Raw genomic sequence first — 25,441 nt, 5'->3', positions numbered from 1 at the left:
CGTTTTATGTTTTAGTATTGTTATTTTTTTAAAAACATATTTTTGGTCTTAGTTTCTGATCATATAAAAAAAATGGTCCACCAAAAATATGAGTTTTTTCCTATTCATTGTGTCATATGTTTTTTGAATGTCATTTAAAAACTAGTTTGGTGTTGAATACATTTAAAAAAGTGAAAATGTCGTTTTGGTTCTCTAAAAAAAGAGAAAAAAGAGGAATTAAACATGTTAATTTCTCTCATTTTAGGAACATTAGGTTATTTTTGAGTACCAAATTATAGTTGATAAGTTTGTTCAAGGTTGCCAAGTCTAACTGGATTTGGTTTGCTGATTTTTGTTGTTGTTGTTGTTATGTTTTCATTAATACCAAATTCATTCTATTACAAAAACGGTCTATTTAAAGCGGCCATTTTGCCCCCATGCAATTTCATCACTGCAATTTCTCAAAAAGCAAAATGGCACCTACCTGCACATTTGGTCCTGGTGACCAGCGGCGGCCCCGGGGGTCCAGTCCCCCCCTCTCCGGGCCTGGACAGCAGCACCTTAATCTCATACTCCACGTCGGGGTCCAGGTGCCACAGCTTGTAGGTGGGCGCGTCCACCACATGGCTCTCTGCCCAGTTCCCCGAGGTGGTGCGGTATTCCACCTCCTTCAAGATGATGGGCCCATCCCCGATGATGCTATTGGCGTTGGGTTTGATCCACAGGTAGGTGGCGCCCACGGCCAGCAGCTCCGGTGGGGCGATGGGGGTGGGCGGAGCTGTCCCGGAAAAAAAAAAAAAAAAAACACATCAACCGTTAGCCGCTTTGGTTCATCTGGACCCGTATAAATCCACATTTGGAGCTCTTTCTGCGGCTCGTAAATCACCGTTAGACGTTGAGACAAGCCCCAAAATGGCCTCCGTGACTCTTCCTTGATTACTGGGGGAGAATTCGGATATGCTGGGCAACGTGGAATTTGGTAGACAGGTCTATCGGGGCTAAACCCACAAAAAAGTCATAGGAACTTATGTGGGGAAATAGGTGAGGAGGCAGCCATTTTGGCTCAAAATGTTATGGGAACGTGAAAGTGAACTGTGGATTTGTTTAAAAATTCTGCCTCCAGAGTCTAGGTTGGCTCAGCATTGTGTTATTTGATGTGAATATCTAGGATAGGTAGCCCCACAAAAAAATCTCAAGAATCTATAAACAAAAACCCACAATAAGGCAGCCATTTTGGATCAAAGTGTAAAGTCAGGTTGGCGTAGCAGTGTGTCATTTGGTAAGCATATCTATGATAGGTAGCCCAACAAACAAAATCTCAAGAATCCATAAACAAAAACCCACAATAAGGCAGCCATTTTGGATCAAAATGTAAAGGCAACAGTTTCATTTCAATATTTTATAACCTCCACCTGGAAAAATGTCCAAAATTCAGCCCGTTTAAGGTTGTCAACACAAAATTCGGTAGACACGTTTGTCACGGGAAAAAGCCTCAAAAAGCCGTACAAGACGCCATATTTTAGGGGTTTAAAGATGACAGCTTATTAGCCTTCCGCTGTATTAAGAAGCTAACACGCGGATGAAACCAATCGGGATCCTCTCCGCCGCCCGAGCTATCTGTCAAAGGCCAGTCGGCCGCCGACTCGATGCTAAGTGACGCTAATGTGAAGTGAGAGGAGAGAACAAAATAAAAAGGGAGAAGAAAAAAGAAAAAAAAAGCTCAATCAAAAGTAAGAAGAGAAAGTGTTTAGCTGTAAAACTCATTTGTCACTTTTGTTGACAGGCGCTTGAAAAGCCGGCTGTCACGTCTAAAAGCTTTGGGCTGCTTTACGGCTTCAATTTCCAGCACGCTGACACATATTTATATATTTATGGTGGTATTTATATTTACATTCAGATTTATACACTGACTGGCTTTATTAACATGTGGGAGAAGGTGCACTGACCCGAATATTTGGCTTCCCTCAAGGCCGCTTGGGAATATTTATGAATACAATTTATGGATGTAGTCTGCCAGCCCAGTCAGCCAGCTGTCAATCACTCAAAAACACACAAGCACACACCTTTACACTAGCAACCTAAAAACACCTTGAGGTACAAGTTATGACTTTTGAGATTCTTATTTTGAGGTTTTGAGATATGTGCACAAATGATTGTGAGGACTGCTAATGCTAACTTGCTAATCATAATATACCAGAGTCAATGTAAAAAAAAAACACTCATATTTAAACAAATTCTGAAGAATGGGTGATATTCCATGCTAAAAAAACTTTTTTAAGGCAACAAATATAAACATTAAGATTCTTTGCATGAAACCCGTTAATTTGAGGTATGACTTGATATAGTTTGAGAGTATTGTATTTTTGATGATTTATTATTTTTGATAGATTTGACATGTTTTTCCAATGTGGTCACATTAGTGTATTCTGATAAAATAGTGAAGTATTCAGAGAATTTAGGTTAGGTTAGGAACTTGATTTCATCCTGTATTTGGGAAATGTCTTGGTTGCATTAGCGAGAAAAACATAAGACACAGAAGACATTGTAGACCTAGCTAAAAAAAATGGAGTGGTCTGTTAGTTTTATTGCATAAAGACATTTCTGTTGAGGTATTACTCAATGTTGTTTATGAGCATTTGACTCTTGAAACTTAAATCAATAAAAAAAGCTGATTTATCTTCAATATGGAAACCTAAGTGTTATCCGGTGTAAATTATAACAAATGAAGAAACCTTGCTTTAAGACCACTCATTTTTCAAACTAAAAAAAGCAGTATTTTTGTTCAATATGGCAACATGTCAAAGTTTGTTTGTCAGAAAAGGAGCGACAAATGTGCAGACGTAGCATGGAGTTTTTTACGAACGCTATCTGGCGACAGGCTTGGCTGAGCCGAACGTGTTTGATTGGCAGGTGCTGGCTGCCTGGCTGGCTGGTTGGCTGACTTGCCTCGCCTCGCCTCAGCTTTATTCTCAAGTGCTCAATTCAAACTCGCACTGTCACCAAAGTGTAAACACAGTGCGGATGTGTGCAAGTGTGAGGCTCACATTGAAGGAATTGGATTTGAAGTGGATTTGAACAATTCCATTCCAGTTTACATTGTAATCCAGTCAAGTTTCAGTGTTTTCAGTAGATTTGCGTCAATATTTTGTCATGATTTCAGCTCACATTGTATATATTATTGAATTCGCTTGTAATTCAAGTTTGTTTCATTTGTAGCAATTCATATTTTAACACTCTTGATCTTTTATTTCGTCAAATTTTAATTTGTGTATTTTTTTTCCTACTCTTTTTACTTTATTTGAAGAGGGCCACCTGACGACATGCTCATGTTGCTCCTGATTGCTTTCAACTTTTCACCCTTCTTCTTCCTCACTCACCTCATACCTGCTCATGCATTACTTATAAATTCCTCCTCAAATATTCTCTAAGAAGCGTCCCATCTTGCACATGAAAGGAAAAGACGGACGGTGACGGAATAGCAACCACTTCCTCCTTTATTCACATTTCGGCTCCTCGATCCGATCGAGAACTACACAAAAAGATTAAATCGACTCCTAGGTTGCCACTGGTGGCAGTAGATGACTCATCCATCTGTCACTTTTTAATCGTTTTTTTCTGTGTTTTTAGTTCAAAAATGAAGAGCATAAATGTATATTAAATTTCTGGATTTCCCCCCTTTTTGAATCAATAAATGTCATTTTTTAATCGTTTTTTTCTGTGTTTTTAGTTCAATAATAATTTTGTAAAATCTAAAAATATATATTAAAAAAAGCTAAAATAAATATTATTTGAGATTTATAAAAAACGGAATATTCAGGGTTTTTTGATCCAGTTCTTTTAATCCATTTATAAAAGAAAAAAATCTAAATATTATATCTAAAATGGTCCGGCCCACTTGAAATCAAATTGACGTTAAAGCGGCCCGCGAACCAACCCCGGGTCTGACACCCTTGCCCTAGAGTGTTTGGGGAAACACCGGATTAAGGGACGCCAATCAAATAAGAGATTAAGGGCAACAAATAGCCAAAAAAAGCAAATTTCAGTGTTTTTGTTTTTGTCTTGAGATGAAATCAAGGCTCAAATTGTCTTTTTTTTCTTAAAACAATCATTAGAGCAACAACAACAACACAAACAAACACTAAAACTTTATCCTGTTCCAAAAAAAATGAGATCCCTTCAACGCCAACCTCCCCAATTCAAACCAATTGGACTTCTATTATTGTCAATGGCAGCCTGTGGGCGAACAGCAAAGCCTAGCAACCCTCTGCATAACCACCACTGTCCACGCAAATATTGATTTGGATTGTTATTTTTAGCTGAAAAAATATATAGAAGATGTACTGTATGTGGGCAAGGCAACTGGCAGGCACGCACAAACGCAAGCAAGCACACCTCCGCTGATTTTGATTGGCAGTTGCGCATCTAAGCTCCGCCCCGCTGAGTCTTATCTCTGACCGGCAGGCGACACGCAAGCAAGAGCACAACAAAAGCAGGACCTTGCAAACTACACACAGTGATACAGCCACACAAAATATTGGAAAAGTCACCCCCCGCAGCCATAAAAGGTAGAAGAAGCAGGGAGGCCGAAAAAAAGTGGAAAATAAAACACGCAAAACAGCTCCAAATAACATCAAGCTGACAAGAAATCACCCGTTTTGCTCTAAAACAGACAATTTAAGCGCTAAACTGGAATTAGAACAAAATGCGGACCCCCCAAAAGCCAGTTTGAACTATGATTATACAATTTGGGGGGCGTGTTTATCATGAGTAGACCCACAAACAGGTCTGGAGAAAATATCGTATTGGGATAAAAGTGTGCCTGAAAAGGCATAAGAAGCAGACATTTTATGCCAAATTGGCTACATTGCACAAGGCTGTAAAGAAAAGTACATCCTATAAAGTTATTTTAAGATAGCATAATGAAATTTGGTGACATTTTTATCATATGTCCACCCACAAAAAAAGTGATATTTAGATATTAAACTCTCATGAATATAATTTTGAGAGCTGGTTTCAACAGTACTTAGATATTAAACAGTATTTAGATATTAAACAGTACTTGGATATTAAACAGTACTTGGATATTAAACAGTACTTGGATATTAAACAGTACTTGGATATTAAACAGTACTTAGATATCAAACACTACTTGGATATTAAACAGTACTTAGATATTACTATTATACATTACTATTATTATTAGATATACTGTTTTTTTTCTCCTTTAAATTAGCATCGGCTGCCATTGATGACAACAGGCGTCCAATCCATCGTGACAGTCAAGATGGATTGGACGCCTATTGCCATTGCATGAGTCAATTCCCCAGTCGGCGGGTGGGCGAGCAACTCCAATCTATATCCAACACGTGAATTGGTGAGTCCGACTGACATAATCCGTTTGCCTTCAACACATACAAATTTGCAGGAGTCCAATAAGAAAAAGAAAAAAAAAGCTGCAATGTCATTTTCTCGCCGCTCAATAAAAGCGGCAAGGGAGTTTCTGCCACGGGAAGCGTCCCGCCAAGCGACTCATCGACGCGGTGCTCCCGACTGATAATGGTGTCGATCCGCCGCTGATGGAATTACCAAGACCGACCATCGCTCGCCGTCGGGCGTAAATGACATCCCACGTCCGGCCCACTCCCGCGCCAGCGTAATGCGGAGGCTTCATCACCGAGGACGCTAATAATCGGCCCCCGGCGGAGATGAACGGATCCGTCGTCATTGCGTCGAGTCCCCAAAATGGCCGTTTTCCTGTTCGGTTTCAAGTACTGTTGTCGCTATGCTATTGCCCCTGCCAACATGGCTGCCATTAGTATGAATGGAGGTTTTAGGCCAACTTAGCTTCATTGCAGATAGCTATAAAGACAAGTTTAAGCTAGCGGAGTAAAATTTAGTAATATTTTTCACCATGTGTAGACCCACCAAAAAAATCTAAAAAAGACAGGCCTGAAAAGGTACAAGAAGTCAGCCATTTTGGTCAGAAGAAGATTTTTGAGCCCAAGTTAGCTAAATTGGCGAAAAAGAAAGATTCAGCAAAGATTTTTTGGTTTTCAGAATACATTTACACATGGCCATATTGATTAAACGTGAATTTTGGTGTAATTACAGCTAATCTTCAAAAATAAAACAGCGAACTACAAAGCCTGTCATTTTTTTTAAATGTGATTATTCATTAACAGTCCTGCATAATCAAATACATTGACTTTTTAGTCAAAGAAATCAATTCCAGGTTGACCTACAAAGTCAGCCATCTTGCTTCAGGGTTGTCCTTGAAAGTTGAGGAGCTCTTTGAAAGTTTGAAAGCGGTTGGCTTCTAAATTTCAATCACGTGGACTCGACAGATGGACAAGAGCAAATTGTGAAGCATTTGAGATTTGGCCGTGGCGTGCGTGGTAATGAAACTCCAATGCATTAGCATTGAAGCGTTATCTCTCTGCATATTTGCGAGGAATTATCACTTTAACCCGTTATTGCTTACAAAGGGCCATGACGAGTGGTGTGCCCGCCAGCGTATCGCGTTCTGATGAGTTCAGGGACCCAAACCGCCACGACCATCTGTTAGCACGACACGCACTTGCGCGCTTTGCTCAGGTGTCGTTAGCTTCGCGTCGTGCCAGGGGAAATAGGCCGTGATGCTTTTGCCTATTTGTGTGTGTGTACGTGTGTTTGTGTTGCTAAATCCGGCGACTCTCTTGTTGTCTTCCCTCTGGCTACATTTGTACTGCTTTTTTTCCTTTTTTTTTCCTAAGCTTTATGTTTTTTCAGAGCGCACCTGTGCGTCAAACTTCCAGCGTTCGCGCCAGCGCTTCTGGAAAATGAGGTTAATTAGTGTTTGGTGCATTCAGGTGTAATGGGAGTTTAATGCTGCAAGCTTGCCAACGTCTGAAATATGTCCTTTTTTTTCTTATGTAATTAATTTTCCAATCTAAAAATGGAGGTGTTGTGATCAAACTAGCAATCTATTTATGGTTGTCAGTTGTTGTTTTTTTTTTTTTGGGGGGGGGGGCAGTTTTGCATTTTGCCTGGGAGATGACATCATAGGATTTGAGAAAATACAAATGTTTTTTTTGGGGTTTTTTTGTGAAACTATGGGACCCAAGTCAAGAAAGATCTTGCATCATTTTTTTTTGTTTATGACTGAGACTAAGGGCAGAAACAGAGAGCTTCTTTGTTCTATTTTGCTGATTTTTTTCCCCAATATGGCAACATGTGTATTCTGAAAAACAAATGACAAATCGAAAAACCTTGCAATCACTTACTTACCTTGTGTAGTTTGAAACAATTTTGTAATATTTATTTCAAGCAACTCGGTTTCATGTGGGCCGGGCCATTTTAGATATAATATTTACATTTTTTTTTATAAATGGATTAAAAGAACTGGATTAAAATCCCTGAATATTCATATTTTATAGATCTAAAACAATGGTTATTCTAGCTTTTTAAATATATTTTTAGCTTTTACAAAATGATTTTTGAACTAAAAACACAATTTCTTTTTAAAAAGGACAATGATTGATTTAAAAGGGTGAAAAATCAGGAAATGTAATATACATCTATACTCTTCATTTTAATTTGATCCTAAAACAGAAAGTCAGCACTCATCATTTACTTTCCAGGGCCACAAAAATTGATGCGGCAGGCCAGATTTGGCCCTCGGGCCGCCACTTTGACATATGTTATTATCCCAATACGATATTTGATTAGCATCTGTATAAGCGAACGTTTTTTCAACCCTACGAATTGGACGTCTAGTGCCATCGGTGTCATGCAATGAAAACTAGCCCGCGTGGCTAAAATGACAACAAAGCTAAAAGCATGCTGACCTTTGACGATAAGCTCAGCGTAGTTGGAGACGCCCGAGCCGCCGTCGGTGCGGATGACGCATCGGTAGCGGCTGGTGCTGCGCTGCGACGTGTCGCCCACGCTGACGCTGGACGAAAAGCGCCGGTGGTTGAGGACGCGCGTCACCATCAACGCCGTGTCCTTGCCGTTCCATTGCTACGACGGCCCAAAAAACAAAAATACAATCGGTGAAGTGCCGTGGGCAGGTGGGCGAGAAAAGCGGACGCACCTGTAGCCAGAGTTTGTCGTGCTGCGACCACTTTCCGCCCGCCGTGCACTGGAAGGACGCGTTCTGACCCACGTTGACCTCCACGTTTTGGAGACGTAGGAAGTGAGGTGCTTTTCCTGGAAAGGGCAAATACACAATAGGTGAACAAATGTCAATGAAAAAATGAGCCAAAAATGTACAGGAATTGTCTGGGAAATAGCCGTAGTCATTAAAAAGTTGCCCGAAAGTTTAAGAAAGCAGATGAATAAATCATGGGAATATGTATGTTTTTATTTACTTGTTTTCCGGCAAGAGTTAGTTGTGAAAAAATGAAGGAATCCATTTTTAATAGGGAGTACAAGTGAGTTTTTTCACATTTTATGCAAGATGCAGTTTTTTTCTCTTGAATGTCATTCATAGACGTCAAAATAAATGTTGTTTAGCATTTTATCTCTTTATCTTTTCTCTATTTTGAAATAAATGACCGCATTGACTGACGTTATGACGTTTCTTCTTTATTACTTCGCAGTTTCATGCATGTCAAGTCTAATTTATGCACATATAAGCCATGCCTTTCATTCAGTCATCATATTTTTTAGCTACAAATACAGTGTATATGCGAGAAAAAACAGTATATCCTTAGCAAGAGCGAGTTTTTTGTCAAATATAAGCAACGAGTTAGGAACCAGGGCGCAAGATCTTGCCTCGCGGCAGTGGACTTACGGCAGGGGTGAGCCAGGACACGAACGTCGTCAATGGCGATGACTCCCGGGTGGCCCTGGACCGAAACCGCTTCAAATATGACCTGCAGGAGAGAGAGAAAAATTACATCTCCTGGTCATTGCCACCCTTCGTTAACCATCCCATTTCGAGGAATTGATCAAAAAGCGGCATCGTGTGTGATTTTTTTCAGATACTTTGATTTCAAAATATACGTTATTTCAGTGTCTAGCCTTCCCTTTTCATCATATATAATTAAAAATATACACACAATAAGTTTCTACTATTATTTTTTTTAATGTAGTATTTATTGGTTAATATACTTTACGCAGCAATGATATATATTGTACATTATGTCACATTTGATTTGATTCATGTATTAATTTCAATAGGGGTGGATGGATGAAGGGAGAGATGTGTTTTTATAAATGTAGGTACATATATACTGTATTTATATATGGATGTTTATACTGATATTTGTTAAGGCAATGAGTTAAAATTCAGTGGAGTGACGGGCTGACCCGCACGTACGCGCACACATACGCACGCACATGTTGTCCTGGACTTGTCAGTGTTGTGACCACATGGTCGGAATACTAACAACTTGAGGGGGGTGATGGAAAAAGAAAAACAGGAAAAGGCCAGTGTGTGCGCTTTCTAAGTCTACACTAAAAAAAATGACCACCATTTTCTTTTCTTTCTCATCCTGGCAGATTTGGGTTTTTATTTACCCTTGGTACTTTTTCTGTGTTTTTAAAGAGTACCAGATCTCAAAATTATATTCATGAGAGTTTAATATCTACTGTTGATTTATGAGAGTGAGTTTAATATCTAAGTACTGTTTAATATCCAAGTACTGTTTAATATCTAAATACTGTTTAATATCCAAGTACTGTTTAATATCCAAGTACTGTTTAATATCTAAGTACTGTTTAATATCTAAGTACTGTTTAATATGTAAGTACTGTTTATTATCTAAGTACTGTTTATTATCTAAGTACTGTTTATTATCTAAGTACTGTTTAATAACTAAGTACTGTTGAATATCTAAGTACTGTTGAATATCTAAGTACTGTTTAATATCTAAGTACTGTTTAATATCCAAGTACTGTTTAATATCTAAGAACTGTTTAATATCTAAGTACTGTTTAATATCTAAGTACTGTTTAATATCCAAGTACTGTTTAATATCTAAGTACTGCTGAAAACAGTAGATATTTAAACTCTCTCTCTTTGAAAGGCAAAAAGTGTGTTAGTTTAAAAACGGTTGTGGAAATGCTGGCCTCACCTGGTAAGAATTGGGCCAAAAGGTGGAAATAGCCAGCTCGGCTTTGACCCATCCGTCCGTCACCACGCGGCTGACGTTCCAGACGGGGTTGCTTTGGGCGCCGCCGTTCACCTAGACCCGCCCCCAAGACAAACAAAGGGTAAGCCTCCAGAAAAGGGCGGAGTTGGGCAACGAGAGCATCACCTTGACGTAGACGTTGAGGTCGCCGGGGCCGGCGCCGTCGCGCCCGCTCATGGAATAGCGGAAGTCCACGCAGTGGGTGTCGTTTTCTTTCAGCTTGGGTACGTAGAGGTGAGCGCGCTGGCCTGAAGCGCGACCCGACGCATTCACCGCCATCATGCCTCCTGAACAAAGAAGTGGCCATGTCCGTCAACAAAAAAAGCAAAAACTGAAGTTTTTGGCAATGACAAGCATCAAAAGCAGCAACATGTTAATCACTCATTTTCCTAGCAGCTGATTCTCGGACTTTTTTTTATATATTTTCAGATTTTACAAAAATTATTTTTAACCCAAAACCCGGAAAAATTGATTTAAAAAATTCAATTATTGATTTAAAGGGGGAGAAAATCAGGAAATTTAATATACATCTATACTCTTCATTTGGCACTCATGATTGACTTTCTCGGGCCACACAAAATGATGCGGCGGGGCCAGATTTGGCCCCCGGGGCGCCACTTTGACAACTGTGTTCTACACCTGTTGGCGTCCAATCTGTTGGGAGGTCTGTTAGTGATGGGAGATTGGACGTCGATGGGCGTCGACGGCGGCGAATAAATGAATGTCGAGGTGATTTCATTCCGAAGAGGCCCATAAAAAAACCTTCTGGCCGCAGAGTGCCTTCCTGGCGGCCTTTTACGACACGGGCGGGCTCTCTGGAACGCCGCCGTGAGATTTACGCGCTGCGCCGCGCCGGCTGGTCTACACGCGCACTTTTCCGATAAAAAATGATGAAAGAATTCAATCAGGTGGGCTGAAAGAGACATCAGCAAAGAAAATAAATAAGAAGGGGGCACAAAAATGGCAATTACGATGAAATTATCGTCACGCTAATAAGAAATAAAGAGAAAATTAGCACATTCAAAATGCTCATTAATTATAAATATACATTTGATCATTACATTTTTACCCGAGGTTCGAGTCCCGAGGATTTTGAGAAGCTGCCTCGGTAAATAATTGATCACAAAACTCAGTTTTTGGATTTTTTTGGGTTTATTTTGTAGCAATTAAAAGAAAAAAATCATTGTCTTTGCACCTGATTCCCATTTTTTGAAAAATGTTGCGCAATAGACAACATAATTGATTGGTTACATATACAAAAAACAGTAAAAGACATTTAATCCATTGTGACTGGCAGCAATGACAGTGAATGAATACAAAAAAATATTTATATTCTGAATTATTTGAATTAATAACGATCAGATATTAGTAGCAACACTCATATTTTGTTAGCATTTTTTAATATTTCTTCTGCCAGTCCATCCCAGCCTAAAAAAGGCACCTTTAAAAGACAGATTGATGATTTTTCCCAAAAATCGACTTTCTTTAGCATTTCTTCTGCTAGCCCCGCCCACTCCCAGTTCAAGCGAATGCCAAGTCTCCGATCGTCAACGGCACCTAATGATTTAACCTGACTCTTTGACGGAACCAGGTCAGAGTAGGCAAAGTTTGCCAACTTTTGTTCCCCCGTCGCTCGGGGGGGGGGGGGGGGGGGGAACGGCACGCTAGCACGAGCCAGCGACACCTTCTTGTTCTTCCCCGTCTTGTTGCTTTTCATCTGCTTCTTGTTCTTCTTCTGGAGATAAAACGGGCGTCTTTAGCTGCCGCAGGACTCGGCGTTTTCACTTTGACTGAAAACGTGTGATGGAAAGGCGGCGGCGGCGCGCGGGAAATTATTTATGCGCCGACTGTCAGCGCGCGCCACGGAGAAAAAGAACAAACGTGGTGGCCCTGACGCAACAAAATCCAACAATTTGTGTCTCAGACAACAGAAAGAAAAAGAGCAGCGACTCTCAAAACCATGGCACTTGCGTCAGAAAACACCAAAAAAACACAACAACAAAGTACGCTAACAGCTAACGGCTAACGACTTTGCCCTTTAATGGCTTACTTTTAGTGTTACTAGCATCATTTTTTGAGTTGCCTACTTTAGATCCAACATGACAAGGTGAGATTACTGTCATTATAAGACTTATTTGTATTTGTACAACCGTAATTTTTGGTGACATTAAGGTCGCCGTGACCACAAAACCATTTTTTTACGACGAGCATAGCGACAAGGTCGCACAAAATCGGCCTATCACGTGGCTCCCTTTCCACACAATACATTGGTGTCGTCACGACAACAAAAAAAAAACCCCAAAATGAGGTGCCTCATTACGTTAGGACGTAAACGACTTTTGGGAATATCGTCCTAGCGATCCCGCAAATGAAGCCGTCAGACGAAGCGGGTACGGAAAACTTTGCGGCGGTGGCGTGTCGTTTTGCGCCATTATTGGCACGGCGCCGAGACGGCAAATAAACAGGCAGAGTTATCGGCGGCCCGCGGGGAGCCATTACTCCAGCGCGCCGCGCCTTTTATACGCTGCCTGCCTCTTAAAAACGCTCCTTTATTGCTCCCCCTGATGGATGCGCGCCCGTTTTTTTTCCACTCCGTCTGAGAGCCTTTCGCGCACAGGCAAAAAAAATGCCAACGTTACGGTCCACTCGCCACCGCTGACGCCGATGGACGTCCCGTTTGTTTCTGTAAACAAGTAAAAAAGGTACATGCCTGCTAATGCTACATGAACTATATCGTTTTGAAGGTTAGCATTAGCGCTCCTGTGTATTAGAAAAATACTTTTTTAAACATTTTTTTACTAAAATGTATTTTTTACCTTACACTAGATAGGAATGAGTCATAAAAGTGAGCATTGCCATAAACTGTTTTTGTGATTTTGCCAAATTAGACTTTGGGATTTGATCAAATTTCAAGCAAAACAGCATATTCTAATGATTTTTAATGGTGAATTAAGAGATATTGCATTAAGACCTTTTCTTTGAGGTATTACTCAACATAGTTTGTAAGTATTTGATTTTTGAAAATTTTACAAATTCAGGAAAAAACAAAGCATATTTTGGTTCAATATGGAAACTGGAGTATATTTTAGGGAAAATAATAACACATCAAGAGACCTTGCTTTAAAACCATTGCTTTGAGATATTAGTACTTGTAGTGTATTATATTTATATTTTGGAAAATTTGAAAACTTTCATGCAAAAATAGGATATTTTGGTTGAAAAAGGGGAATTCTGGGAAAATTAACTAATCAAGAGGCCATACGTTGACACCTTACATTCAAGTCATGACTCCACGTATTTTATGATCATTAAGTAGATTTTTACCTCAATTTCAAGCACAAAAAATATTTGGGATTTTTAGCGAATGTGAACAAACATCCATCAAATTGTAAAAAAAATGTAGTGAACCAGTCAGGGAAGTACCGTACCTGCTTGCGGGTCTCGGTAGTGCTCCCACGTAAAGCCGGCCGTTCCCAAGGCCACGGCGTAGCCGCAGCTGCCGTACGATTCTTCGAAATCGCATCCGCCTGAAAAGAAAACGCAAATGTCAGACAACAAGAAGGGGAGATGGAAATTTTTAAAGCCAAGTTTTTTCCAGGCACTTTTTGACGACCGCTAAAATCGGCCATTCCACACACGATGACCTAAAGTAAGAGGTGGGCCGGGAATTTCCCCCTAAACAACACAAAGTGACCAGAAAATGCCTTAAAATGATCAGAAATGACTCAAAATAAGAAGTGAACAGGAAATTCCACCTGCAAAAGTGAACCAAAAATCAACATGAAGTGATTTAAAATATCTGGAGGTGATCCAAAATCAGAAGTGATCTGGGAATCTCCCAAAACAATACAAAATCACCCAAAAATGCCTGAAAATCATGAGGAAGTGACCCAAAAAGATGTTTAACCTGGAATGCCTTAAAATGGATGTATAAATGCCCTTAAATGGAGTTCTTCACTACCATTGACAGCAATACATGTCCAATCCATTTGAGGCAACTGACAAACATTAGAAAAAATGTCTATATGTAGCGTTAGTGTTGCGTCGCCAATTGTGTGTTTAGTTGTTTATCGCTTAGGATGGTTGGGGCCCCGGGGCCATTTCTTTGTTAGCAGTGATTAAATCAGCTGTCAGCCGCCGTCTCGCTATTAAGCCGCCTAAAAGCATATGCTGGCATGCGCCCGCGACGCCACGTAAGTAAGCGTGCGGTAAAAGTAGCGTTTAGGACGGCCGGCCGGCCCGCCGCGGGCGGCATTCTCGTCTTTCGCGAGTGGCCGCCTCGCGTCGCCGCGCGTTCGCGTCAAGTCCGCCGATAGTTGCTCGCGTGTCTGCGAGTGCTTCTCGTTGGTTTCCGATTGAGCGCTTTTCGTCCCTGTAAAATATTTAGGAAGAATATTAGCAAAAGGGCCTCAAGCTAGCCGGTTTCGTATTCAAAACGATCTGCGATTTGAAGTGATGAGATGTAGAATAACAATGAGCCACAGCCTAAAACCAGCATTTGTAGTGGAATTGATGATATAGGGTCATTAAAAATATAATAAATTGAACATTATTGACTAATATTATGAAATGGATCGGATGTGTTTTTCATGCTAGTAGGCTAACTCTTCATATTTGATTTTAGGGCATTTTTGGGTCCCATTAACCTTGATTTTGCATCATTTCTGGGCAATGTCTTATTTTGGTAAGCTTTGTTTTGTTCAATTCCTGTTGATGTTTCTGTGTATTTTGGGGGATTTCATTTCAGGATTTTGGTTGTGTCCATTTTGGGGTATGTTATTGCTTGGGGTCCTTCCTGATTCTTTTTGGGTCATTTCTAAGTTCCAGTTAATTTAGGGACAATTACAGCTCACTTTCTGTTGATTTCTTGAAAGTAAAATGAATAAAAAGATAAACCAATTGCTTTTGGCTCCCAATAGCGTTCTGGAGTTTTTTTTAATGACATAGTATTTCAACGAGCACCCTTATAAATGGTTAAGAGACCCTCTGGCATGCATGTTAACATTTTCCTCATCACGTTCCAGCTGTTTACATGATGCATATGATTGCACACATCCCATTTATGTGCGCGTGGGGGTGTCGTGAATATTAATGCGACTGCTGTTTACATCTCCGTTTGCCTAAGTGGTAGACTTTGAATTCTTTGCTTCCTAATGAGGCAAACGAGGGGGCGCTAAATGCTAATGACGTCGAAGAAAACGGCTTTAATGGAGCTACCGTTTATATTAGGCTCCATTTCAAGTGGGCCGTCACACCAACCATCATTTTGATAGCCGATTCATCGCTGATTAATTTGGACATCCGGTCAACCTTTTGTGTGCCGTGACTAGAAATGAAAACAGTAATCCCTCGAATATTGCGGTTAATGTAGAACAAACATGGCCGCGGTCATCGAAAAATCGCAAAATAGGGTCACCTTAACTTCAGTGCTAAGTCCTCGTAGCAAAAATGGCTTCCACTTACGAATTTTAGCGTGGATTTTTACCAGTGGGTCAGAATACTGGCAAAAATAAAACAATTGCGACCATGACAGGTGCACGCAATGAGAAAATCCACGCTGAAAGCCCCTCTTGCTACTAGGACTCAGCATGGAACCTAAAAAAAATACAAATAATAATTAATAGCAGAAAAAAATTGCAAAGTAGTGAATTCGCATTAAGTGAGGTCGCGATAATCGAGGGATTACTGTTGATGTCAATTCCATTTAAAGTGGAAGGTATGTTAATAAACTTGGCCACCCTATGTCATACATTGAGTTATTTTTGTTGTTATTTGTTCAAAATTTGCATTTTTTGCGTTAATGTTTGTTTCAATAGTGTCAAAATAGTCTATCTAAATGAATGACATCATTTTTGGGCACCTCATTTAGATTTTAAGCTACTGAGTTCTCACTTTTGGGGCATTTATGGTCAATTCCTGTTGTTTTGGGGGCACTCCAAGGTCACCTGACAACAGAACAAACAATATAATGACGAGATGCCCCTACAGACGAGATTGGCTATACGCAACTCCACGATTCCGCACTTTCTTTGACCGTCCCTGAGCCGCTTGGGCGTGAGACGCTAATCATCGGGAGCTGCCACATTGGTGCCTTCATTTTACTGCTCTATTCATCAATTTCCAGCAGCCTTGAAACGGAAATTGATTTAACTCATTTAACTGAATGAGCCGCTTTTCTACTTTCCACTGAGCTCATCCGCCAAAGAAAAGATCAACAAAATTCAAAAGAAAGGAACTAAATGCCTCCAGAATCTGTTTAAATGCTTCCCATGAAGTACCATGGTTCCTCTACTTAACAACTTCATTCATTTGCCTTCACGTCAACTAGCAACAAACAGCTCCAAGTTTTATTTCATTTTAAAAGCCCCAGTGATTGGACGTCTAAGCCCGTCAACGGCGGTCAAATCATTCCCCCGTGGACGTTAATCAAGGCTGGCAACGACGCACGAGAGATGAAAAAGCGGGGCGCCCCTAGGCGACTTCGAGGGTCCAAGGTCAGTGACGAGCTACCCGGTCGGGGCATACATTCAGGAAGTGGGTCAGCACACTGGAAAAAATAAAACCATTGCGGCTATGAAAGGTGCACGCACCTGTCTAAAGGTATAAGGACTCTAAAAGTACACCCACATATGCAAAGCCACAAAAACAGGCCCTGAGCTACAAGCGTCCTTGCATACGGCACCCCGACCTGCTTTGTGTGACCTCAGGTGGTGAACATGCACACTGTATTAAGTTGCAATATTCATTTTTTTTCTTATCCCTAAGTGAAGTTGAGTAGTTGGGAGTGCTAAATGTCATAAGAGTTTTATACATATACATAAATAAAAATATACACACTATATATACACAAATTTACTAGTGCTGACAAGATATTACATTTTTTATTTTATACAGGCATGTACACAACTCCAAAAGTGACTAAAATAATATAATTTTCAACTCTTCTGAGCTAATTTCAACTATGTGACAACTGTATACAAAACAGAAGCTTTCCATCCTTTTATTTTTCTTTAAAATTAAGGTTTTTTCGACTTTAAACAAAATACCTCCATCGGAAAAGATCAAAGGAAATACTTGATTCAATAGAGTAAGACTATGTAAAAAAGGACTTCATTTTCACATTTTTCGGTTATCACTGTATATACATTAATTAGTTATAACTCGATTAATATCATTATGAAATAAGATTACAGTAACAATTCGCACACTTCGACACTTGCGGGCCAGAAAGTTCTAGAACAATAGCAGCTGGTATATCATTAGCAATTAGCACATAACATGAACAATGGACTTCGTCGAATTAGAGTAGCCAAAATACTAAATACGTATATAAAAACTAAACACCAACGACATGAACTCAATGACACTCCGCCGTTAACTAAACTAAACCCGCAACTTAAATGAACTTATATCTCAAAAGAATTAAAGTTTTTCCATAGACATCTCACACATCTTACCTGTTTAATGAATCCACGCCAAATAATGGTGGACTCGTTCCCACAATCCCTCGCGGCAATTACACATGCAGTAACACCATTCTACCACTAGACGTATTTCATTCCAATGAAATTGACTTTAAAGGTTGCATCCATAAATATACATGGCAATTTTGCTCAGTTGTAAAGAAAAAAACACACAAAAACTAAACTATGAAGGAAAATGCGAATATTTATTTGTTTTAGTCTCTTATGGAGCGCCCATTGACATTGTTAGACATCTAATTTAATTTAAAAATGAATAAGAATGTGACCCAAAAGGAAATTCTGACATTTTACAGTTATTTGGATCGTTTTCTCTCGGTCAGTTTCCTCCCCCGATGACACGAGAACGCCTTCCACTCGTATTTTCGGTCTCGGCAGCTGCGCGGCGGGCCGAGGAAGAGCCCGGGGGGTGGGGGGGCAATTGATTGACAGACGGTCCGACGGAGGTGCTCGAGCGGAACCCGAGCGTGTGCAAAAAAACGCCTCGGGGACTTGTCTTCACCTCCACTTTGGCGATGACAGCCTTCGCTAAAACACGAGGCCGCCCGTCATTTCATCGGACAGGTCACCTCGCGACCCCCCGCTCGGGTAGGAACTCTCATTTTTTGTTATTGTTTTTTTTTCTTCTTGTATTATTCCCGAGAGTTTGCGAAACGTGATTCGCTCTCGCAGCTGTTTTCTCCCTCATTAACTACTTAGCGGCCATGCGTGCTAACGCGCTAACGAGCGCGCTAACTCGCTTCATTTGGCGCCCGAGCTATGTTTTGCGTTCACGTAACATCAAATTAGCATGAAGCCATGCTGACATTTGCTATTGAAAAAAAATTTGCATTTTTTTCTAAATAATCTGTTTGGAAAGTAGAAATTTTGGCACTGGCTAAAAGGTCCAACTCATGAAAACTGGTTGTGATTGGAGCAAGTTTGGATTTAGTCCACCATTGCTTTTCAGACCCTGAAACAACATGGCTGCCTTGACACTGATAGACATCCAAATTATTTCATGTTTCATACCCTTTGGCGGAGCTAGATGTCCAATTCAATTTACAGCTGCTCATTCAGAGGAAAATAATCAAACTATATATGGAAAATAACTGAAGATGTCAAGAGAAGGAAGCATAACATCAATAGGAAGTGACCCGGAAATGTCCCAAAACTAACAGGAAGTGATCAATTGACAGAAAGTGCAGATGTGACCCAAAATCTACGGGAAAATACTGAAAAGTACCTTAAAATCAAGGTGCTCGGACGTTTGGTCGCCGGTCAAATGGTGACAGAGAGTTTACTGTAATCAAGTACTGCTTAATATCTAAGTACTGTTGAAAACAGTAGATATTTAGATATCAAACTCTCTCTCATGAATAGAATTTTGAGAGCTGGTTTCAACAATACTTAGATATTAAACAGTACTTAGATATTAAACAGTACTTGGATATTAAACAGTACTTGGATATTAAACAGTACTTGGATATCAAACAGTACTTGGATATTAAACAGTACTTGGATATCAAACAGTACTTGGATATTAAACAGTACTTGGATATTATACAGTACTTGGATATTAAACAGTACTTAGCTATTAAACAGTACTTAGATATGAAACAGTACTTAGATATTAAACAGTACTTAGATATGAAACACTACTTTGATATTAAACAGTACTTTGATATTAAACTCTTTCTCATGAATATAATTTTGAGAGCTGGTTTCAACAGTAAACTTTGTCCCCATTTGACCGGCGACCAAAAGACCGGCGACCAAACGTCTGGTCATTAATACGGTGTAATTCTGTGGACTAGAAAAACTTTCCATTATGTAAAAATATGATGAATTACTTTGGCTGCACAAATTTTGGCCTAAAGGAAGCAGGTGGAGCTCCTCATCTCATTTCCACATAGTTCCCCTTCATCCAAAATGTCCCCAGATGGCACTACTTGTATCCATAAGAAGCTCCTCCCCTCACAACAACACAGTTGCTACCTTACCTTTGCCGACTCGCCGTCGACATCTTCCCCGTCCTCGGCCTTCCCGTCAAGGAGACGGCGACGTCAAACAAATCTCCTTAAGTGCAATTTAGACGGGGAAGAGGACGGTGACCTCCTCCAAGGTCGGCGCGCCGACTCGGCAAGGTCAACTTTTAGTGGGCGCGTCATCCTTAATGACGCCCTTAAAAAGAGGCCGCAATATGCTTTCTAATTGGCCCTGCAGGCGGCGAGAGGCCCCCGCCAACTAGGACTTTCGTTTGGAAAATTTCATCAAACTCGTCACGCGCCTCTGACGGACGGCGCCTTTCGACCGCCGGCAAAAAAAAAGAAGGAGAAAGGATGAGAAGGAGAGGTCAGAAGCATCGTGAAGGTAAAAGGAGAAAGAAGGGAAGAAAGAAGGAAAGATGGGAGGAAGAAAAACAAACAAAAAGATGAAAATAAAGGAAGAAAAGGTTAGATCATCCAAATAAGAAAAGGAGAACTGTTTAAAAGGGAAGGAGGTAAACAAGTGTAAGAAAGAAAATGATCATCAATTACCACCAAGGGCAGCCAACAGGCTCACATCCCATTTATTGTTTGTATTTAGGAAGAATAACAAACAGTATGCTCAGCCACTCCTTGCAGTTTCAACATAATTGGACGTATTTCCATGTCAATGGCAATGAATAGGAAGAAAAAGTGTCCTTTTTTTAACCAAGACTAAGCCATTGTGTGATATGCCATCATCGCCCTCTAACGATGGAAAGGTGCACTGCAGGTGGAAGAACACGCGCACACGTTCAATTCAATCCGTCCTTTGCACTCAAGTTACTACATTACGGTTACAATCTACTCATTGAAGATTACCAATACAAATATATGCAAAAACAACAATATTTGTTGTTTTAGTGGACCAGTTTATGTGTGTGTGATTGTGTGTGTGTTCGTGTTGTGTGTGTGTGTGTGTGTGTGTGTGTGTGTGTGTGTGTGTGTGTGTGTGTGTGTGTGTGTGTGTGTATCTCGTTCAATCCGTGGTCTGAATAACAAGCACTAAAGGAAGAAAAAAAGTTAACACTGATGGCAAATGGTGTCCAATCTATTTGAAGGGTGAAAGCAAACGAACAAACCTTCGTCCTCCCAGTCCGAATAGATTGGACATCTGCGAGTGATTGACTCAAGTGATTGGACGCCATAATTGGACGGTCAATATCATGAACAGTCAAAACACAGACAAAAAGTGTTGATTTTGGTTGTCAAAGTGTCTGTTTGTTGTTAAGATTTCCGTTTGAATGGAGTGGACGTCTACAAATGGGAAACACACATGATTGGACGCCTGTGATTGTTAATGGAGGGGAAGGATTTACACACAAAGCAACAAAAATGCATCTTTTGTTATGGTAAAAGTGTTTATTTGTTGTTAGTGTAGGAATTGACTGAACGTCTGTCTGTTAGTGACTGACCCGGGTGGATGTACGGCATGATTGGACGCCTATTATCGTTAGTAGTAGTGAATAAGACAAAGCAAAATTAAATGAAATGTGTCTTTTGTGTTTATAAAAGTGCGGAATTGTTGTCATGGGTTGGAGATGCACGACTACTAAGTACAACATCCAGCAAAAATATGAAAGGACGTTTCAATATAGTAGAATACAATGTAAAAGTAGTAAGGAGTATTTTTTACTTGACCTGGGAAGAACTGTGCGCAGGTTTGATCCAAAAGCCCCCAAAAGAAGAAAAGTAGGCGCCAACGTAGCACGTCCATCTCTTCTTTGGCGTCTTATATGAAGAAAAAAAAGAAGAAATTTTGTGATCAAATCCTTTACGGCAACTTGTTTCACATGCTCGTGCCTCCTCGTGACGGTACTCCTCCAAATAGGAAAAAAAGAAAGAAAGAAAAGTAGGAGATTGGAGTTGTTTGGGTTTTTTCCCTTCACATTTGCGTCCAAGTTGGGTGGATGAGGTCGCTCCGCTTGGCTACTGGACGCAAAGTGAATGACGATGGCGAACCTGCTGCACGCGCCAGCCTCAGCGAGGGAATGGAGGAGGTTGGGTTGGAGGAGGTTCCCCGAGACCTCAGCCATTCGCTCCCTCTCTCGCTCCCTCTCTCGCTCTCCATCCCGTCGGCCCAGTGAGCGAGGATGCGCGTCTGAGCCTGTGGGATGGAGAGGGGGCGGGGCCTGACTGGAACTAACTAACTAAACTAAGTACCTACATAAGTGCGTACAGACACACGCTTACACACATATAGTACATACATATATTACAATCATACCTCTACTTACAAAATTTTCAAGTTACGAGAAACGTTCTAAACCAAAGGGTGTCAGACTACATCTAAAACAATGTTATTTTAGCTTTTTTAAAATATATTTTTAGATTTTATAATATAATTTTGAACTAAAACCACAGAAAAAAATGATTAATAATGATGATTATTGATTTAAAAGGGGGGAAAATCAGGAAATGTACATCTAAAATATACATCTATACTCTTCATTTCGATTCGATTCTAAAACGGAAAGTCGGGACTCATGATTTACTTTCTCGGGCCACACAAAATGATGCGGCGGGCCAGATTTGGCCCCCGGGCTGCCACTTTGACACAAATGTTCTTAACAAATAAATTTTGTTTGTAGAGGTATGACTGTTTTGTACTTTGCTTAATGCTTACACAATGTATATATGCTATATATAAAGTATTAAACAAAGTACTAAACAGTCGTGCCTCTACTTACGAAATGTATTGGTTCAGAACGTTTCTCATAACTTGAAAATTTTGTAAGTAGAGGTATGACTGTAATATATGAGTGTATGTGTGTGTGAGCGATTCTGTTTATTTTGGATTGGTAGATTGTTGGGAATTTCTGGCTCTTATTCACTGGCACCCTCGCGCGACCATTTTGAGGAAGAGAGGTTCAGAAAAGGAAATGATTAAAAATGTTATTTGAGGAATGCTTTGAATACTGAATGCTGGAATTAATTTATTGCAGGGATCGGAACAATAAAAAATCAACCCTTGTGAAATCAAAGTGATTAATAGGCAAGCACTGCTTTTTGCTACAATTTAATTGCACATGAACGCCTCACGGAGCGTCATGACGTCGTCGTGCCGTCACACGCACACAGGGAGCTGTAGAAGAACAAAATGGAGGAATATGCAAGAGAGCCCTGGTAGGTGCTTTGGCCAAAAACATCACCATAATGTATACATTCTGTATTTTCAATTTAGCGTATAACTTAGGAAGTCACTCGGAACAATTTGAAGTATTTTTTTTCGCTTGTTGTGTTTCTCTCCGGTGCTGAGCCCTTGCCGGTTCGTTACCGCCTTTAGCTTGGATGCTAAGTTGTCATTAGATTGCGCTAGCCAGGCGACATCGAGGCTAGAAGCACGTTGTTATGACCTTGCGGACGTGCTCGAGTCCAGAACTGGGCAATGTGTCACCATGTCACGTTTCACTAACTTCGCTCACTGTTTACTCACAAACTACAATAAAGTGAATGTGGCACATTGACTCCTTATATTGATCTTTTAAGACTCATGTTAGCCCTGTTAGCTTTAGCTATTTCATAAGCTACAATACTGTACGTTATGAGCACTTGTTAACCATCATTCCCTGACATATTCTGTTTTCAATCTACTCAGTCACATTAATTATCATAACATTACATACTTGTCATATTGATTGACCAGGCAGTACATGCTCTTTTGTGTGTTTTAGGGCTTAAAGTATATAAAATAATAATGTGTATCTAATATTTAGGAAAATAAATAGGAAAAAACATTCCACATAATTCCAAAGAAAAATAGGGGACAATTTTAAAGTAACTAAATATTCTATTTTAAATATGTACACCATAATTTCGATATAAATGGGTTACATGTTGTTGGTTTCCAGTCCATCTCGACTAATTTCTGTCTAAATTCTTTTCAGCCCCTGGAGAATTGTAGACGACTGTGGCGGGGCCTTCACCATGGGTGCCATTGGTGGTGGGATATTCCAAGCAGTGAAAGGCTTCAGGAACGCACCCTCGGTAAGACCCCTTAACGACATCAGCAGTGTTAATCGCAAGCCTTGCCAAACTATTAAAAAAACAATGTAGTAGTTTATAGTCTGGAATATACGGTAATGATGGAAATGGAGAATCTTGTAAACAGAGTATTTCTTGAGGAGGAACCACCAAAGCCCAATTTAATACTAAAATATTACTTGTTATGTAATGGTTGCATTATTTTCACTGGATAACTTTTTTTGGGGTATCTTAAAAAAAATTGAATAAATTAAGAAGTAAAAGAAAATAAAGAACGTATTTCCTTAGTGTGAATGCATTATTTAAGTGCATTTTTTTGCAGGGAATGAGTCACAGAATGAAAGGCAGCATGACCGCCATCAAAACCAGAGCTCCACAACTCGGAGGTACATTTTTTCTCAGCTAAATCCATCCATCCAGACATCCAACATCTCCTTCCATGCTTTATAGGTAGCTTTGCCGTGTGGGGTGGCCTCTTCTCCATGATCGACTGCGGCCTGGTGAAGGTTCGCGGGAAGGAGGACCCTTGGAACTCCATCACTAGTGGCGCCATGACGGGAGCCATCCTCGCCGCTAGAAGTCAGTGGAAATGTTTTTTTTCTTCCCAAGGAGATTGTGTTCAACTTACCTTGTTGATTTACTCTCTGTGCAGATGGTCCAGTGGCCATGGTGGGCTCGGCAGCCATGGGGGGAATTCTTCTGGCCTTGATAGAGGGTGCCGGAATCATGCTGTCCAGATTCGCTTCCTCGCAAATACCCACAGGTAAATTGGAATGACTTGAATTTGTCAGGAAATTATTTTGTAATATAATATTTGTTTGTTTTAGGCCCACAGTTTGCCGAGGAGCCCTCCCCAATGCCCGCCGCCGCCCCCTTTGGAGACTACCGGCAATACCAGTAAAAGGATGTCCAACTTCAACTTTTTTGGAAGAAAAAAACAAGTTTTTTTTTTGGTTTTCCCCTTGCTGGAATTGCAGTTCAGTGGAAACGGAGATGACCTGAACATACGTAAAATATAGAGACAACTTTGCCCTGACCGCACGGTGAACTGAGAACTGCACAGTGACATCATCATCATCATAAAAATCACATGTTTTTGTTTTCTTAGTGCAGCGGAACCTCCAATAAAGAACACAAAAGACAACAAAATATGTATACCAATGCCTCTGAGCAGGCAAAATACAATTAATGTGGAAATAATGTCTAAAAATGGACATTATTTGTCACGGAAAGATCGTTCTTTAAGTTTCGACAGCAATTTTAATGCAGTCCAATTCTTTAGAGGTTCCGCTGAGTTGTGTTTTTATTTTTTAGGTGTTATTTTCTGAGATACCTGAAGACCAGAGGGGACCTGGTTGTGTGGCCATTGTGAAGAAAATAGATTGTGACTAATTTATGATTATAATTTAGTGTACTGTTTATACATGGAAAGGTTTCCCCTTGTATTTGCTGATTTGCCTTAAATCGAAATTGTGCAGGAGCCGTTTGTCTCTTGACTATTCGACTTGGATGATGTATTTATTTTTGCACTGGAAAGAGTCAAAATGAGCGTTTTATGGAAGCTGCTGTTCTGCATTTATGTGCAAAACAACAACAAAAGAAACATTGGGCGTAATTGAAAAGAAAGGTATTCACATTCTGTATTCAATCCATATAAAAAAATTGTACTATAATACATTGGCGTGTTTTATTTGTCGTTTAGTATTCATGGGAAATTGATCGTATTTAATCCATGCACAGGATGGAAAGTGCGTTAGATGAGGTCAACCACTAGAGGGCAGCCACTCCTCGTTCTAAGGCACTTTTGCGAAAATTATTAAGTCAATTTCATCACTAAACTCATTAACTTTATATACTGTAAGCACTGTAATTG

The 25,441-nt window shown here is 40.2% G+C and overlaps 2 protein-coding genes across 6 annotated transcripts in view; one reads left to right on the top strand and one right to left on the bottom strand.

Annotated features, from left to right (window-relative positions):
* The window catches only part of ptprt (protein tyrosine phosphatase receptor type T), an 85,855-nt gene extending 64,229 nt beyond the window's left edge, over positions 1 to 21,626 (bottom strand). For all 5 annotated transcript variants that reach the window (XM_077725968.1, XM_077725966.1, XM_077725967.1 and 2 more), the window contains exons 1-8: positions 21,226 to 21,626; positions 13,526 to 13,624; positions 10,224 to 10,384; positions 10,041 to 10,151; positions 8,756 to 8,837; positions 8,054 to 8,169; positions 7,806 to 7,980; positions 464 to 757 (exon numbers count right to left, since the gene is read on the bottom strand). In XM_077725968.1, the coding sequence (XP_077582094.1) occupies positions 464 to 757; positions 7,806 to 7,980; positions 8,054 to 8,169; positions 8,756 to 8,837; positions 10,041 to 10,151; positions 10,224 to 10,384; positions 13,526 to 13,624; positions 21,226 to 21,301 (1,114 nt within the window). In that variant the 5' untranslated portion in view covers positions 21,302 to 21,626. The remainder of the gene's footprint in view (positions 1 to 463; positions 758 to 7,805; positions 7,981 to 8,053; positions 8,170 to 8,755; positions 8,838 to 10,040; positions 10,152 to 10,223; positions 10,385 to 13,525; positions 13,625 to 21,225) is intronic.
* Positions 21,627 to 22,660: 1,034 nt separating this feature from the next.
* Positions 22,661 to 24,697, top strand: timm17a (translocase of inner mitochondrial membrane 17 homolog A (yeast)). Its single transcript, XM_077725864.1, is given in 6 exon segments — positions 22,661 to 22,710; positions 23,472 to 23,636; positions 23,824 to 23,954; positions 24,019 to 24,147; positions 24,221 to 24,331; positions 24,396 to 24,697. Coding segments are annotated over 6 exon segments (636 nt in total). The 5' UTR covers positions 22,661 to 22,684; the 3' UTR covers positions 24,470 to 24,697.
* The last annotated feature ends 744 nt before the right edge of the window (positions 24,698 to 25,441 follow it).

The sequence above is a fragment of the Stigmatopora nigra genome, chromosome 10 (genome assembly GCF_051989575.1).
Source record: "Stigmatopora nigra isolate UIUO_SnigA chromosome 10, RoL_Snig_1.1, whole genome shotgun sequence".
Taxonomy (NCBI): domain Eukaryota; kingdom Metazoa; phylum Chordata; class Actinopteri; order Syngnathiformes; family Syngnathidae; genus Stigmatopora; species Stigmatopora nigra.
The sequence above is the reverse complement of the archived record's forward strand: the minus strand, read 5'-3'. Positions and strand labels throughout refer to the sequence as shown.